We start from the raw sequence: 12,911 nt of genomic DNA on the forward strand, positions 1-12,911 counted from the left end.
GCGGCATGTGGGATCTTCCCGGACCAGGGATTGAACCCGTGTTCCCTGCATTGGCAGGCGGGTTCTTAAGCACTGCGCCACCAGGGAAGTCCTAGTTGTAGTTTTGACAGATTAGCTGCTGTCATTTTATTTCAACCTCATCGTGCTTCAACTTCCAATCTATAAAGGTCTGATGTTTTATTTGTACTTTAGGTGGTTCTCTGAACATTTCTGAAGTTATCTTAAAAACCAAAAGGTTGTGCAAGTGCTGATACTGCAACAGCTAGTGTTATATCCTCAGGAAAATAATAACCTCTCCTGGACTTTTTCTTCTTTTACACAATGAAAGAAGTTGGGTTAAAATTTATCTATCAAGTCTTTTCCAGATCTGCCATGCTAGAACTCTATGAAAATGAAAGTTGTTTCAAAACTATCAATTGTTAATTTTTCCTTATCAGAACAATTGAAGTGGAAGCTGCATAGAGAGCAGATGAACTATAGCACCTAGATAGGAGGTAAGTTCAAAGTACTGGGTGAAGCTTGATCTCTAATAAAACTAACAAGTGCTTGAAACAGGACTATGTAACAGTGGTTTTCAAACTTGTCTGCACATTAGAATCATCTGGGGGAGATGTTGACTCTCTTGACGCCCAGGCTACACTCCAATCAGAAACCTGGGGTGGGGGTGGCATGTAGGAATAATTTTTTTTAATTAATTAATTTATTTATTTTTGGCTGCGTTGGGCCTTCGTTGCTGCGTGTGGGCTTTCTTTATTTAGTTGCAGTGAGCAGGGTCTACTCTTCATTGCCGTGCGTGGGCCTCTCATTGCGGTGGCCTCTTGTCACGGAGCACCGGCTCTAGGCGCGCGGGCTCTAGAGTGCAGGCTCAGTAGTTGTGGCACACGGGCCTAGCTGCTCTGCAGCATGTGGGATCTTCCTGAACCAGGGCTCAAACCCGTGTCCCCTGCATTGGCAGGTGGATTCCTAACCACTGCACCACCAGGGAAGCCCAGGCATAGTAATTTTTAAAACTCTCCAGGTGATACCAATATGAAGCCAAGTTTGAGAACCACTGCTATGTTTCAAACATTTAATACTACTGGACTTTTTCAACTACTTGTACCTTAATAAATATTAAGTATCTTAGCAAAGGTACACAATATTAATTAAAGTATAGAGAAGTGAATCACTCATCTCTTAAGCAAGGAACATTTCAATTTTTTCCATATGATTGAATAACAGCTATGGCAAACCTACCATTTAAAGATGACAAGGACTTCCCTGGTGGCGCACTGGTTAAGAATCCGCCTGCCAATGCAGGGGACACGAGTTTGAGCACTGGTCCGGGAATATCCCACGTGCCACGGAGCAGCTAAACCCGGGCACTACAACTACTGAACCTGCGCTCTAGGGCCTGCGAGCCAAAACTACTGAGCCTGCACTCTAGAGCCCGCGTGCCACAACTACTGAAGCCCGTGAGCTTAGAGCCCGTGCTCCGCAACAAGAGAAGCCACCCCAATAAGAAGCCCATGCACCGCAACGAAGAGTAGCCCCGGCTCGCCGCAATTAGAGAAAGCCCGCGCGTGCAGCAACAAAGACCCAACGCAGCCAAAAATAAATAAATAAATAAATTTATTAAAAATAAATAAATAAAAAATAAAGATGAGGAAGTACAGGGCTGTGTTTCTAATAGAATACAGGTACCCCTTGATTGTTCATAGCAAACTTCCAGTTCTGCCTTGGGTGACTCTGACTTGGTGTATGTTCAAAAGAAATTAATTTTAATATTAGCCCTAGCCAAATAAAAGAAATAGTCACAAGGCCATATCCAGCTACAAAGGAAGCAAGGAAAAGTATTCTTTATTCTACGTAGCCATGTGCTTAGCTAAACATGGGGAGAACTATTACTATAGAATAGGTATTAGGGTACAGCTAGCAGTCTCTGCTAACCTTCTTATAATCCATTCTCCTTCCAGGAGACAGTGACCACTCTAAAACATGAATCGAATCAAGGCATATCCCTGGCCACAAACCACTTAATGGCTTCCTAGTGCTCTGAAGATACATACTAAAATCCTTACCATGGACTATAAGGCTCTGTGTAATTTGCAAGAGCCTTTGTCTGTCTGTCTCATCTTGTATCCAACTTTCCGCACTCCAGCCATATCAGTTCTCATTCAAGTTCTCAAGCACACCTTGTGCTGCAAGGCCTTTTCACCTCAAGTTCACTTCCTCAGGAAAAACTTTCCCAATGCCCCCTGGCCAGCTTCCTTTGTGAAATTTATCTTATTTATTTGTGCAATTATTTGAATGTCTTTCTCCTCCACAACACTGTAAGCTTTATGACAGTAGGGGCCATGTCTGTTTTTGCTTGTATTGTATTGTGTTCCTAGTGCAAACTCAGTGCTTGCCATAGAGTGGGCATTCAAATACTTGGATATATGCTGCAATAACTGGGCTCATTATTTTATGAACCCTAGGATTTAGAGAAGTTTATCTCACAGTAATCTACTAGCTGAAAATTTATTATTATTCAAACGTTTTACTTTGTGCTCAAATTAGAGTTTAAAGAAACAGACATTGGAGTTATAAGCCCAACCTTAAAATTTAATTGCCTTGACAATATTTTTTTTTTTTTTTTTTGCGGTATGCGGGCCTCTCACTGTTGTGGCCTCTCCCATTGCGGAGCACAGGCTCCGGACACGCAGGCTCAGCGGCCATGGCTCATGGGCCCAGCCGCTCCGTGGCATGTGGGATCTTCCCGGACTGGGACATGAACCCACGTCCCCTGCATTGGCAGGCAGACTCTCAACCACTGCGCCACCAGGGAAGCCCACCTTGACAATTTTACATTAAATCATTTAGTCTTTTTCTGTTTCAGGTTCCTATCTACAAAACAGACATTAAAAACCTTGTTAGGGGCAACTCCTAGATCTTAAGCGACTAGAAGTCACATGCAATAATCTCAGAATAGCATCAGAAGTACTCAAATTAAAAAAAAAAAGGTTACTTGATTTTCAATGGAAATGTGCATATGATTAAAAACAGCTAAAATATTTCAGATTTCTGTTTTGAAAAAAATACATATATGTATCAATCACTGAAAAGGCAACAAATTAGGAAGAACATTAGCAATAAAAATAACTGGGATTTAAATATTTCAATTTTTTTTGTTGTAATGAGCTGCTATAATTGATAATGGTCTAATCATAACTTTAAAATGTTCTTCATAGAAAACCACATTTTCATGACACACATGATAATAACACAAAGACATTTTTACTGTTCTAATAACTATATTAACATACCAAAAGAATCATACAACTGGATGGGACCATTATTTTGCAAATTTTACAAATAAGAAAACTAAGGCCAAGCAGTTTAAGTGGCTTTCCTTAAAGTTCCACAGGGATTTAGGGACAGACCTGTGGCTAGCTTTAAGTCTGTTTTTTCAAAATCTACTTTTTATTTCTTAAGTATAAAGGAAAGCAAAAACTTAGGGCTAGAAGTGGTATCAACATAACAATGTAAGAATGAGGGATAATATTTAGTGGGTGGTGTGACCTAGACCAAGAGATAAGTTTTTATCTAATGTTTCCATTTTGGAGATGTGACATTAATGTAATATGACTTGACTCAAATATAATCTCAAATAACTGAAATCTTCAGATAATCCCCAAATCTAGTTTTACGTATTCATTTTAACCCTTTTCCCTAAAATTTCCTTACTAAAAACAACTGATTACTGAAATAAGCTGTACTAATACATACTTCACCTCCCATCAGTTTACCTGAAAACTCATGGGTAGCAATGCTTAAAAAAAAAAAAGGAACTGTACCTGAACAGGTAACTAGCAAAATAGCAACCAGCTCAATTATAAACCATATAAATGACTTCAGAATAATAGAATTGGTTATAATCTATAGTCCATGTTGGCAGAAGTTATCTAGCCAAAAACATCAAATATTATTAGTGTCACCAAATAAGGGTTTCAAAATTTTTAAAAGTCCTTGTCTTAATATGAATAAAATTAATGCAGGATAATTCCAACAAAGAAAAGTGGCAGGATAAACATGTACTCAGATTCTTCTTTTAATAGTTTATCAAAGGATTTCAATGTGTAGATCTCATGTGCCATCTAAAATTAGAAACTTCAGTGAAAGGTTGTGGTCTTGTGGTAGACTATGTAATATTTCATAATTTACTAACTGATTTGTTAATATAAAAGTGACACCACAGTAGTATATTTGTGTTGCTTTGGAAAGAATCAACACATATTGTCACTTGAAGATAAGGTCTTCTGATGTAGTTTGCTATTTTTCTTAGGAAACTGCCACAGTAGCTATCCAATTTTGCCATAAACTGGAAATGTGGACACAGATGTTTAACTCCAAATTTGGATAGAAACATTACTATAATATAAAACAAATTGCCATGGAAGTTGTTTTTAAAGATCCTAAATCTTTTTTAAAAATTAATTAATTAATTAATTTATTTATTTTTGGCTGTGTTGGGTCTTTGTTGCTGTGCACAGGCTTTCTCTAGTTGCGGCGAGCGGGGGCTACTCTTTGTTGTTGTGCACGGGCTTCTCCTTGTGGTGGCTTCTCTTGTTGTGGAGCATGGGCTCTAGGTGCCCAGGCTTCAGTAGTTGTGGCACACGGGCTTAGTTGCTCTGTGGCATGTGGGATCTTCCCGGGCCAGGGCTTGAACCCGTGTCTCCTGCATTGGCAGGCAGATTCTTAACCACTGTGCCACCAGGGAAGTCCAGGATCCTAAAACTTAATAATGAGTTCATATTTCTCATTCAATATAAGAACAGAAATTACACCTGTTAAAGTGTGTAGTTTTGCAATCTCGGCCTGAGGTTTTTTAGTCAATAGCCATTTAAGTATTAACTTTTTCCCTTCTCCAACTTTTATGAGGCACTAAAACTGAATTGCCTGTTAAAGTTTATAATAGCTTAATACAAAAGCCCAGATTCTGTTTGATAAACAACAGTTTTCAACCCATATGGAAGAATCATATTGGCTCATTTAGCAAGCATGTGTAGGTCTAATATAGGCCAAAAATATGAAGGAAAAACATCAAATACATTCAAAATGAGATAGGTTTTAACTTCTTTAATAATACAGTCAAAATTTTAACATGAGAAGGATTCCCTATTTTAATTAATGTTTAAACACAATTTTAAAGAACAAAAGATTGAACACAGTTATGAAAAAACTGTAGCATCTGTCTTTAGGTTTATGATGCCCAACACATTTAAAATGTATAGCATATGAAGTTACAGAACCACAGGGCTAGAAGGAAGCCTAAAAGTTAATAGCTTAACTACAATCGGATTCATCTTGAAACAGTACTTTTTTTTTTTTTGAGGTACGCGGGCCTCTCACTGTTGTGGCCTCTCCCGTTGCGGAGCACAGGCTCCGGATGCACAGGCCCAGCGGCCATGGCTCACAGGCCCAGCCGCTCCACGGCATGTGGGATCTTCCCGGACCAGGGCACGAACCCGTGTCCCCTGCATCGGCAGGTGGACTCTCAACCACTGTGCCACTAAGGGAAGCCCGAAACAGTACTTTTTAACTCAAGTGATGGTCATTTTGGCTCATCTAACTAACCACATAGATGTCAATCACAGAATCTTGCACATGTGGAATGGCCATTTACAGTTAAAATGAAGTAAGATAGACAACCAGAATAAAATCAATTCCCTTAGCTACTCTTTTATACTTTCAATATGAGCACTTAAAATGTTAATTTGAGATAAATTTTCACTATTTAAACTCACATTACATGTACCAAAATTACAAATGAACATAGCAAGAATACAGACATACCGTAGCCTCTGGCGTTAAGACCATACACTGGTCAAAACATTTAGAAATTCAAAGGATAAGAAGTCACATTAGGGAGTAGAAAACCTTAAAACAATTTAATTTAGCATGCTCTTTGTACAGGTGACCAAACTAAAGACCAAGGCAAATGGAACATAACAATCCATGTGTGCTTTTGAAAATGATAGAAACTACCTTGGTTTTGAGAAATTCAGGTTGACCATTTTAGGAGAATTTAATCCTCAAATCAGCAATTCAAAATTCCCCATTACAGCCGAATAAAATGTTAAATGTCCATGAAAAGTTACTCTTAAGTTGGGATGCCTTATGCTGAGGCTTTAGAATAAAAGTATACTTCACAAATAGAACAGTGAACACAAATTATCACAAGTCAAGATAACAGTCATATAGAAAGAAGTAAGATGAACTTTCTTGATACACACAAATTGTTTCAATGACCTTTCCAAAGAATGAATTTAAAATGAAGTGTGTTAGCTCCAAATACAAGACGAACATAAAACCACTTAACTTTAGAGTGTATGTAATACTCTGAGAAACAGTTACTGAAATTACCAACAAAATGACAGAATATCTTTTTTTTGACAGAATATCTTTAAAGCCATGCCCTCTTTATAACCTTTAATAATTTCATCTGCCAATTTTTAAGAAGTTTTATCTGGTCTATAAATTTTGTGCAAATAGACTTCTGTTTTACCGTTACCTAAATTACAGATATCCAAGATACCAACGATATGCACTTTATCCAATTCAGTTGCTGCTTTTATAATATCACCTAAAAGTAAAAAGCAGATGGTAAGTATTGTAAAATAGTTAAATATTTACTTGGATTTAGTATCACATAAGCTGATTTTTTTTTCTTATAATTAACAGTGTCTCTCATCTTCTCCCTCTTCCCTCCAGTTCATCACATACATTCATCAAAGTTATAATATAGTAATTTCTGCCAATAACAGCGAATACATCAAACAGATGCTACCAAAAATGTCAAGATACAGGCTGGTACTCCAAAGCCTTATTTGTTTGTTTATTTATTTATTTAGTGGAGCAAAGTAAATCTACATATTTTCAAGGTCATTTAGGTGCCAAGTAAACAACTTCTTACTACCCTGCAAGGAAATACAAAGATAAATTTTTCTATTTTGCAATTCAATCATCAATTATTTGCAAAATTTACAAGACATAAAGCAAAATTTAAAAAAGAAGCTTCTTTTAAAGTATGTTTCCTTTTAAGTGGCTTTATTAACTAACACTTAGCTTTGGATATTCTTAAGAAGCTTTATCAAGAATGGATCGGGTGAGTGACATTGATGAAAATGGCAGAGTATGGAATTTCAGGGCTCTGTTCCTCCACTAAAGCAACTTATAAGCTGGCAAAAAAATTCTCAGATCAACTTTTCCAGAACTCTGGAATCTAGACAAAAACTTAACAACCTGGTGAAAGATTAATGAAGAAAGAAGTTGCTGCACTATGGTAAGAGTGTGCTGTGGTGTTTTAAACTGCCCGCCTACTCCCCAGATCAGTAGCAGCCATGAAGATGGCAGCTCGTACTCTTGGTACAGGTTGCTAGCACAAGAGGGAGCTACGCAGACCTTATTCTCAAAGATGTGGTTGTGTATTTTGACGGGTCAGGCAGCTCCCTCAAGGTTAGATGCAAGAGCTTGCTTGTGTTTCACCCAATTTGGAGCAACCCGTGACTAGGGTAGCTTTCCCAATGGCTGTTGTTGAAAGCATATAAAGGCAAAAGCATTTGTCAGAGCAGATAGATTAGGGTTTTAAAGTTGGGACAAGCAATAGACAGACCAAAAAGCCTGGGGAGGAAGGGCCTGGGAAAAGAGATATGTGGGGGAATATGAGCTTTTAAGAGCTCCTGTGTATTCCAAGGAAACAAGAAGGCCACATGTATGCCCAGTGCTGGATGCATGTTCAGAAACGGCCTGAGAAAACTCTCATTGTTCACCTCTGGCTGACCATCAGTCTCTGTAGAGCAGGAAGTGAGGGCTAAGACAGAGTCATAAACATCTTGGCTAAGCACTGAAGGGGTGCCACAACACAGAGCCAATCTGCAAAAAGTGAGAAAGTAATGTTTTTCTTTTCTTCTTCTTCTTGGCTAAAATGGTATTTAAGGAATCTCTTTCAAAACACTAACTGACCACTACCAAGCTACTGTATCACAGACTTCAGTGGTTACACATGACAAAGACCTCATTTTAAACATGAGAAAGCTAAAACATTTAGAGGTTAAGTAACTTAAGCAAAGTCACAGGGTGATTCTAATCCAGACAGTCTGGCACCAAGGCATGGGCTCTTAACCTTTTGTGCTAGAGCTACATCTCTACAAAATTGTGACCAAGGGCCAGTAGTGGATCTAGATTTTGTGGGGCTTGAAAGGTATACTATTTGGGGGTCCTCTTTATGAAAGAGAAAACAAAATACAACAACACACACAAAAAAAAACCCTAGAAGTGCTGTGGAAAGGATTTACACAAGTGAGAGCTCCTCAAGCTCAGGCTTCATTAGCTGCATAGGACAGCCACATCTGCTAGGCATGTCACAAAATCTGATGAATGATTTAAAATTGTGCAAGTTCACTAAAGCACAATGAATATAATAACAACTGCTGGTACTATATAATTTTCTTCTTTTTTGAGTGGGATGGACTTTAATCCAGATGCTTTGGAAAGATTTCAAGATCTTCAGATTTGATGCTAACAGCAGAAACCCAAACCTTAATAATTCTAATTGTCACCATATCATTCTACAAATAATGACTTACGTAGTACCTGCAACATAACGTATAAGTAAGCTTTCTGTTTAGGTAACTCTGCCTACTTGTGTAAATGACAACCTCTCTGCGCCTCAATCTGCTCATCTAGTACCTATATCATAGGCTGTTGTGAGGATTAAATGCATGTAAAAGCATTTAGAATGGTAGCTGACACATAGTAAGCACTTAATTAAATGCCAGCAACCATCATTTTCTACTTAAGAAAACCTAGTATTAAATTAAAATGTTATTATTTACATTACAAAGGAATTGTTTTAAAACGATTATAGATTTTACCTATAAAATGAGCTTCTCTACATGTCACTTTAAAATGTTGGAATTACTAAAATTGTACATTTTTAGGAACATCACATATGCAGAAGGTGAGTGTGACAAAGGCAATGCTTTGTGTTTGCCACTCCATTTCCTCTTCATGGTCACATGGGAGACAAAGTGTCCTGGCCTCCCTTGTAGTTAGCTTGGGATCATGTAAATAAGTTCTGGCAAATGAGAATGTGAGCAGAAATGATGTGGCAGTTTGGGTCCAACAAAATTAAAAGTCAGTGTCTCCTTCATCTATTTCTTCCTCTGCCTAGACAACCCTAGAAGCCATTTGGTCCTGTTGGAGGTGCAACAGGATGGAAGCATGCTGGATTCCTGAATCACTGGTGGGGAGAAAGCTAATAACTGATTGAATCAGACTTGACTTGAGCAAGAAATAAATTTTTACTGTATTAAGTCACTGAGACTTTGGAATTGCTTTGTACTGCAGCACAGTCTAACCTATCTTGTAATATAGTGTGGTATTCCTGCCTCTGAAAATAATATCAGAAACTCTGATTATCTAGAGAATAATAAAATTATTTCTTACATGTGTTAAAACCTTTCCATATCATGCTATGCTTCTGAAATGTTTATCAATGAAAACAATGCTTTCAAAGAGGTGGGATACATATATGTGTGTATATGTATATGTGTATATATATATCCTTGTACTTCATAGTTAAATATAATACCAATTATAACACCATAACAGTAAGTATTATTCAATAAATGATTTGGGAACTATGGCTAATCCCTTGGAAAAACATTAAGCTGGATCCTTATCTCATTCTCTACACCAAAATAAAATTCCAAATGGATTAAAATGTTAAATTATAAAAATGAAGCCATATTATCAAAAGCAAAAAAAACCCCAAACAACCCAATTCAAAAATGGGCAAAGGACTTAAATCGACATTTCTCCAAAGAAGATACGCAAATAGCCAACAAGCTCATGAAAAGATGCTCAATATCATTTGTAATTAGAGAAATTCAAATCAGAACCACAATGAGATACTGCTTTAGGATGGCTGTTATCAACAAACAACAAACAGAAAATAACGTGTTGGCGAGGATGTGGAGAAATTGGGATCCTCATGCATTGCTGGTGAAAATGTAAAATGATGCAGCTGCTGTGGAAAATGGTTTGGTTGTTTCTCAAAAAGTTAAATATAGAACTACCATATGACTCAGCAATTCCACTCCTAGGGATATTCTTAAAACAACTGAAAGCAGGGACTTCTTAAACAGGTACTTGAATACCAATATTCACAGCAGAACTATTCATAACAGCCAAGAAATGGAAACAACCCAAATGTCCATCAACAGATGAATGGATAAACAAAATGTGGTACATACATTCAACAGAATATTATTCAGTCATAAAAAGAAATGAAATTCTGATATATATTATAACATGGATGGATCTTGAGGATATTATACTAAGTGAATAAGCCAGACACAAAAGGACAAAACTGCATTACTTCACTTATATGAGATACCTAGAATAGGCAAATTCATAGGGACAGAAAGTAAAATAAGAGGTTACCAGGAGCTAGGGAGAGGGGGGAATGGGGAGTTATTGTTTAACAGGTATAGAGCTTCTGTTTTCAGATGATGAAAATGGGTAACGATGATGGTTGCACAACATTGTAAATGTACTTAGTGTAAATGTACTGAATTGTACAATTAAAAATGGTTAAAGTGGTAAATTTTATGTTATGTATATTTTACCACAGTACAAATTATATATGAGTAAAAAACCAAAGCTATAAAAGTATCAGAAAAACACATAGTGAATTAAAAAAAAATCTTGGACTGAGTGATGCCTTTTTGAGTATGACATAAAACCAGCCACCATAGAAATGAAAGATTGATATATTTGACTACATAAAAATAAAATTACTTAAAATATCAAGATTTCCACTGAATAAACGTCAAACTGGTAAAAGTATTGCAACACACAATAAAGGGTAAATTTCTTCAATATGCAAAGAGAACTTACAAATTAATAAGAAAAAGAATGCTCATGGAAAAATGGAAAAAATAAAGCTAGCATAGAAAGTTCATAGAAAGAAAAAATATAAATGGCCAATAAGCATAGGAAGATATTCAAGCTTAGAATAATTAAGATATGCAAATGAAGATAATGATATAATACTTTTGCCTATTGTCTGCCAAAGATTAACAAGACTGATAACACCTAGTATTTCTAAGGGTGTGGGTAAAGTGGCACTCTTTCTTTTGGTTAAAGTGTAACTTGTTATAAATGCATATATCTTTTGAGTCAGTGACATCTAAGAATTCATCCTACAGATGTGTAAGCGCACAAAGATTATATTATATACATACACACAGATAGATATACTCATTGCAGTACTGTTTGTTAATATCAAAAACATTTGAAAAAGAAAAAAAAACATTTGGAAACAATCTAAATGTCCATCAATAGGGGACTGATTAAGTAAATACAGGTATATCTACACAGTGGAATATTTATAGTTACTAAAACGAGAAAGGTAGCTCTCTCTATACTAATATGAAAGTTATTCAAAACACAGTGTTACAAGGAAAAAGTAGGTTATGAGACCATGTTTACTATAATTCCATTTGTGTGTACTTAAGAGAGAGAGAGAGTGTATGTTTGTGTATGCGTGTGTGAGAGACAGAATATACTGTTATATGCAAAAATAATTTCTTAAGGATTCAAAGAATACTGGTTACCTCCAGAGAGTGGGTGAGTAGGTTGGCAGAAGGGGATGGACCTTCAAAGGCAGGGAGGGGAACTTTCACTTTTACCCTGTGCCTTTTGGTATTGTTTGAATTTTTAAATTGTGAACATGTATAGCTTTTATAATAAAAAAGAAACTAGTTCATAAAAATGTTTAAAAGATGATACCAATGTTATACTATAAGCCACTGCATTACATTATTCTGTATATTTTTATCTTTCAGTTTGTAATTATGGAGGGAATAGAAATGTTTTGAATCAGACTGATCTGGGTTTAGATCCTAGCTGTTATCCATGCTGGTGAGTCTCTCTGATTTTCAGTCTAATCATCTATAAATAGGGGATAATAATGTTTACCTTGAAAGTCTCTTGTTAGGATTAGTTGTAACTTATGTAAAATGTCCAGGCACAATGCTTTGCACAGAGCTAAACGGACACTATCATTATGTCATGAAAAATACGGTATTCCATGTTCAAAATGAATCAACTTGCTTTTGATTACATCACTTTTCTAGTGATTCTTGCCCTTCATGTCCCAAAATACTAACTGGTTTGGCAGAATGGTACCAGGTATTTTCACTTGACCATGTTAGCGACTGCTGGAAGACTACTGGCACTAGCAACTAGTAGATACCTGAGGATTTTGCCTTGATTTTTTATATCAATAATAACATACACATATAGCAGAAGAAACATGACAGAAGTGGATACTGCATGAAACAAGAACATGAGTGCACAAATATTTAAAGTACATATTAGGGCCCTAATTACGAAATCTGGGTTACTGTAAGTCTAAGGAGCTGAAATGTAAGAAGTAATACTGCAAGTTAACTAATATACTATCTTTAAAATGGACTGTGGAAAAATAAAAAAACCTCATCTCTTACAAAATTAGATACTCAAGTTCAGTTTGCAGTAACCATTACTGCCAAAAGCTACTTCATCATCAGGTACAGCTCAAAAGACTTGTTTAAAAACAACACCCACTCAAGGGTTTCATCAGCTTAGAAAGACGCACCACAAAAATCCCAAGATAATAAAGCCTTTCTTTAAAGCTTTTTAAAATGAAATATTCTTATAAGCTTGATGAAAATGGCTAGAAACTTTACCACATGCTTAGGAAATAGAAATGACAACAGAAAGTGAATAGGATAATTATAATTGGACACATAATTTTACTGGTATATAGAAATGATTTATAGTTCAGGATATTATGTAGCAGCCTAAACAATTAGTTGGTTGAAGGGTTTCACTACTGG

At 36.4% G+C, this 12,911-nt stretch overlaps 1 protein-coding gene across 4 annotated transcripts in view; it reads right to left on the reverse strand.

The window, feature by feature from the left end:
- Positions 1 to 1,609: 1,609 nt before the first annotated feature.
- The window catches only part of RADX (RPA1 related single stranded DNA binding protein, X-linked), a 67,041-nt gene continuing 55,739 nt past the window's right edge, over positions 1,610 to 12,911 (reverse strand). For all 4 annotated transcript variants that reach the window (XM_022566415.3, XM_089904234.1, XM_089904233.1 and 1 more), the window contains one exon: positions 1,610 to 6,607. In XM_022566415.3, coding sequence (XP_022422123.1) covers positions 6,477 to 6,607 — 131 coding nt within the window. In that variant the 3' untranslated portion in view covers positions 1,610 to 6,476. The remainder of the gene's footprint in view (positions 6,608 to 12,911) is intronic.

This window comes from Delphinapterus leucas, chromosome X (genome assembly GCF_059928025.1).
Source record: "Delphinapterus leucas isolate spDelLeu-1000000601 "Yukka" chromosome X, BTC_Dleu_Yukka2, whole genome shotgun sequence".
NCBI lineage: Eukaryota > Metazoa > Chordata > Mammalia > Artiodactyla > Monodontidae > Delphinapterus > Delphinapterus leucas.